Here is a 3,555-nt window from a genome sequence, read left to right on the forward strand (position 1 = left end):
GGTTTCTTCAGTCAGACTTACTCCTGCTTCTGTGATTAGTAATATAGACTTCTCTTATTCAGCATCACCATGAAAGAAGCTCAGAGACGTTTCAAAGAGGCTGCAGTTCAGCAGGAGGCTGGTATGAATCCTGACTGTGTTGTTGTTTATGTTTTCTGAAGATCAGAAGTCCAACAACAGCAGCAACAAGAAGCACAGCAGGAACAATCAGACCGACGATCAGTCCAACAGGTCCATCCTCTGTGTCTCCTCCTGTCTGACCTGCAGGTGAGAAACAGGTGTGAGGTGTCAGCTGTCAGGTAGGTGATGAGTGAAGAACAGAACAGAATCCATTTCCTCTTCAAACTGCTGTCAGACATTATCTACTGCACTCTGATCACATCACTCAGACCAGCTGCTTTCTACAAAGTCTCATCAACAACATCTTTAGAAACAAACAACAACCAGGTGTTACGTCCCCACGATGAAGGTCTAGGGGTGTGAGTGTGTGACTGGTAACAAATGGGTCCAACAGACAGCGGTGCTTAGTAAATAAAATAGTTTTTATTATAGATAATCTTGACATAAAGAGCTGCAATGCCGTTTTTCCAGTAACACTAGAAAAGGAAAAAGGTTGCAACAACAAAGAACGCAACAACCTAACAAAAACTCAACACCACGAGGAGGCACTTCCAGGGGCCCACAAGCCCACACTACTCCCATGAAGCAGCTACACTGCACACTGCTCCCACAACTCCACACCACAGGCAGGACAATCACATGACAGGACTTCTTTCGACACCTTCGACACAGAATGTGGGAACACCAGAGAAAACCACCGTCCCACATCTTCTTCTTTCATGTTTAACGGCATCTTGCATCCAAAGACGTTGCATTAATGCCATTTCCTGGCTTTTAATCTTACTTCACTTCCGAGTCCTCAGAATGTCTTGATGAGACCAGTATTTCTCAAAAAACGAAAAACCACCACTTTCCCTTCACCATGACTTTACTTATCAACCACTTGTTCAAACATAAGTTCCCTTCCACCACTCATTTCACCCCTCATCACCCCCCTGTGACTTGCATACTTCCTACAACTAAGAAGCACATGTTCAACCATAGCATTACATCCATCCATAGCATTGCACCCATCACGCAACCCAGTCGGATGTTTCCCCATCCTAAAAAGAGTACTATTTAGAAAGCAATGACCTCCTCCAGTCTAATTAATCCGCTACTCCTCTTAGCTTCTATTGTGTTTTGCACCCTATATAAACGTCTCCCTTTTGTGTCATTTTCCATAGATTCTTACTTTCTGTCCAAACTATACTTTTCCCTTCAGATATTGACAGTGGTATCTGTACATCTATATCGACGTTAACAGCTGCTTTGGCCAACCTATCTGCTCTTTCATTACCCAAAACACCCACATGAGCCGGAGTCCTTTTGTTTTGATCAGGCAATCTATGATGAGCAAAAAGAACGTCATACAAAATTTGCTGATGGGTATTTGTGTTTCCTTGTTCAGTACTTAATAATGCCGACAATGAATCACTAAACATCAGTACTTTTGAAATTCTGCTGTCTTCAACCTATTCTAGAGCCAACAGTATGGCATATAACTCAAAATACTCTGAAGATTAACCCTCCCACATCCAGCTCATCCCCAGCTTATATGACCTCAGAGAGGTGATCGCTGACTGAGCCCAGGTGGTAAATAAACAGCAGCTGTGTCCTGGGGAGAGCAAAGCGTGAAAAAGAGACAGAGAGGTGGAGCAAGAGAGGAGGAGGAGGCAGAGAGAACGCCACACCCACACAAGAGTAGTTTCCTGCTAGGTCCGTATAACCAGGAAGCAGCTTCACCTCTGATCACACACACACTCAACTCTACTCACTCACCTGGAGGAACAACACTCAGGTAGATGATGCTGATGGGTTCATTAACTAGATTAGCTCTCTTCCTCATGTTTGCTCCTCTCATGAAGACCTGACACTCGTATGTTCCATTATCATTAATCATCACATTCTTCAGAATCAGAGACACGTCTCCATCCTTCATCTGTCTGTCCTGCAGATCCACCCGGTTCTTAAAAGATGGATGCTGTTGTTCTGGATCAAACAGCTCATCCCGGTACAAAAGCACATATTCATCTCCCAGGTCAGCTCTCCTCCACTCTACAACTGAGATGCTGCTGCTGTTGTTTGGAGCTCGACATGGCAGAGTGGCGTTCTGTCCAGGCTCAGCTGTGATGATTTTCTGGCCTGAAAGAGAAAACAACACAGAGCAGAGAGGTTAAAGGTCAAAGTGCAACTGATCACTTCTTCAGCAGACAGATGGAGTGAGGAGTGCATGCACATATATTCAATTTTCTACTTTTCTACTTTCCTGGAGTACTCAAAGTGCTCTATACAACGCCGTTCACCCATTCAAACAAGCACTATTATCTATACGTTGAGTGCTTTCTAACTATCGTTCATACTCCGATGGATGCATTGGAGAGAAAGTCGGGGTTAGTATCTTGCTCAAGGATATTTGGCATGCAAACGAGGGGAGCCAGGGATCGAACCAGCAACCTGGAAGCAGCCAATCAGACTGAGGAGTACACACACTCACTACTTGTAACTTTTTATAAATTAAATAAGATCAAAGGAGAGATGTGTGTTATATAAACACTTATACAGTGAAACATGTGCTGATAATAAGTGAACATAATGTGTGAGAGAAAGCAGCCTCTCATTATAAGACACTGAGTCTCTGCATGCTGCCTTTATGGAGCTACAGCTGTTTGTATACACTGAACTAAAGCTTTGTAGCTGCATACTGACTCCTGACACTACAACACATCACACTGACACACACATTACACTTCTGTGCTGGAAACTGCACTGCTGACCAAGCGGTCAAATTCACGTGACTTTACCCAACCTCATGCAACACACAAACAAACAAACTGATTCAATATGAAACTAAATGTTTGGGAACACATAAACCAGACTGATGTTTATTCCTCTTTATCTCAGAGGGAAACACCGTTTGGTTTATAAACCTCACCTGCAGAGACAAACACGAAGACACCGAGAATCAGCAAAGTCGAGCAGAGCGACGCAGTTACAGGAAACATTTCCGTGTTTTTGTTTCTGCTGATCTGACTCTTAGTTTGTTCTAAAAGTCCGAGTCTGTTGGTATTTTCAGTGAATAACAGAACTAGAGTTTTAAAACTGACTACATGAGGTTAACTTTGAGGTTTAAATAAAGCTGAAACATTTATTTTTCAGCCACTCGTTCAAACGCCACACTTTCGATCGCTTAAGGAAGTCGCGTTAAAGTGACGTCTGTTACGCTGCGCTGTAGGACGACCATGAATAAGTGCGTCATGACTAAGGCCGTCAAATGTAGATATCAACGTGAAAATCAGGCTAATTCTCTTTTTCACAGACAAACACTGTTTGTTTTCTAACAGTTAAATTTCACCTACATTCACAAACACAAAGACACCAACAAGCAAACAAGCTTTACTGATACAGGCTTCTCTTACCCAGCATCACCACCTAAGAAGCTTTGAGACATTTCTA

The 3,555-nt window shown here is 43.0% G+C and overlaps 1 protein-coding gene across 1 annotated transcript; it reads right to left on the minus strand.

Moving 5' to 3' along the window:
* Positions 1-1,881: 1,881 nt before the first annotated feature.
* LOC102202571 (programmed cell death 1 ligand 1-like) lies at positions 1,882-3,303 on the minus strand (the record flags this gene model as incomplete). The annotated part of the gene is made up of 2 exons (XM_005754786.1): positions 3,035-3,303; positions 1,882-2,244 (listed from the first exon to the last, which is right to left on the minus strand). Coding segments are annotated over exons 1-2 (433 nt in total), but the record flags the coding sequence as incomplete, so codon positions are not given.
* Positions 3,304-3,555: the final 252 nt, after the last annotated feature.

This window comes from Pundamilia nyererei, unplaced genomic scaffold (assembly GCF_000239375.1).
Source record: "Pundamilia nyererei isolate P.nyererei 1_Seehausen unplaced genomic scaffold, PunNye1.0 scaffold00657, whole genome shotgun sequence".
Classification (NCBI taxonomy): Eukaryota; Metazoa; Chordata; class Actinopteri; order Cichliformes; family Cichlidae; genus Pundamilia; species Pundamilia nyererei.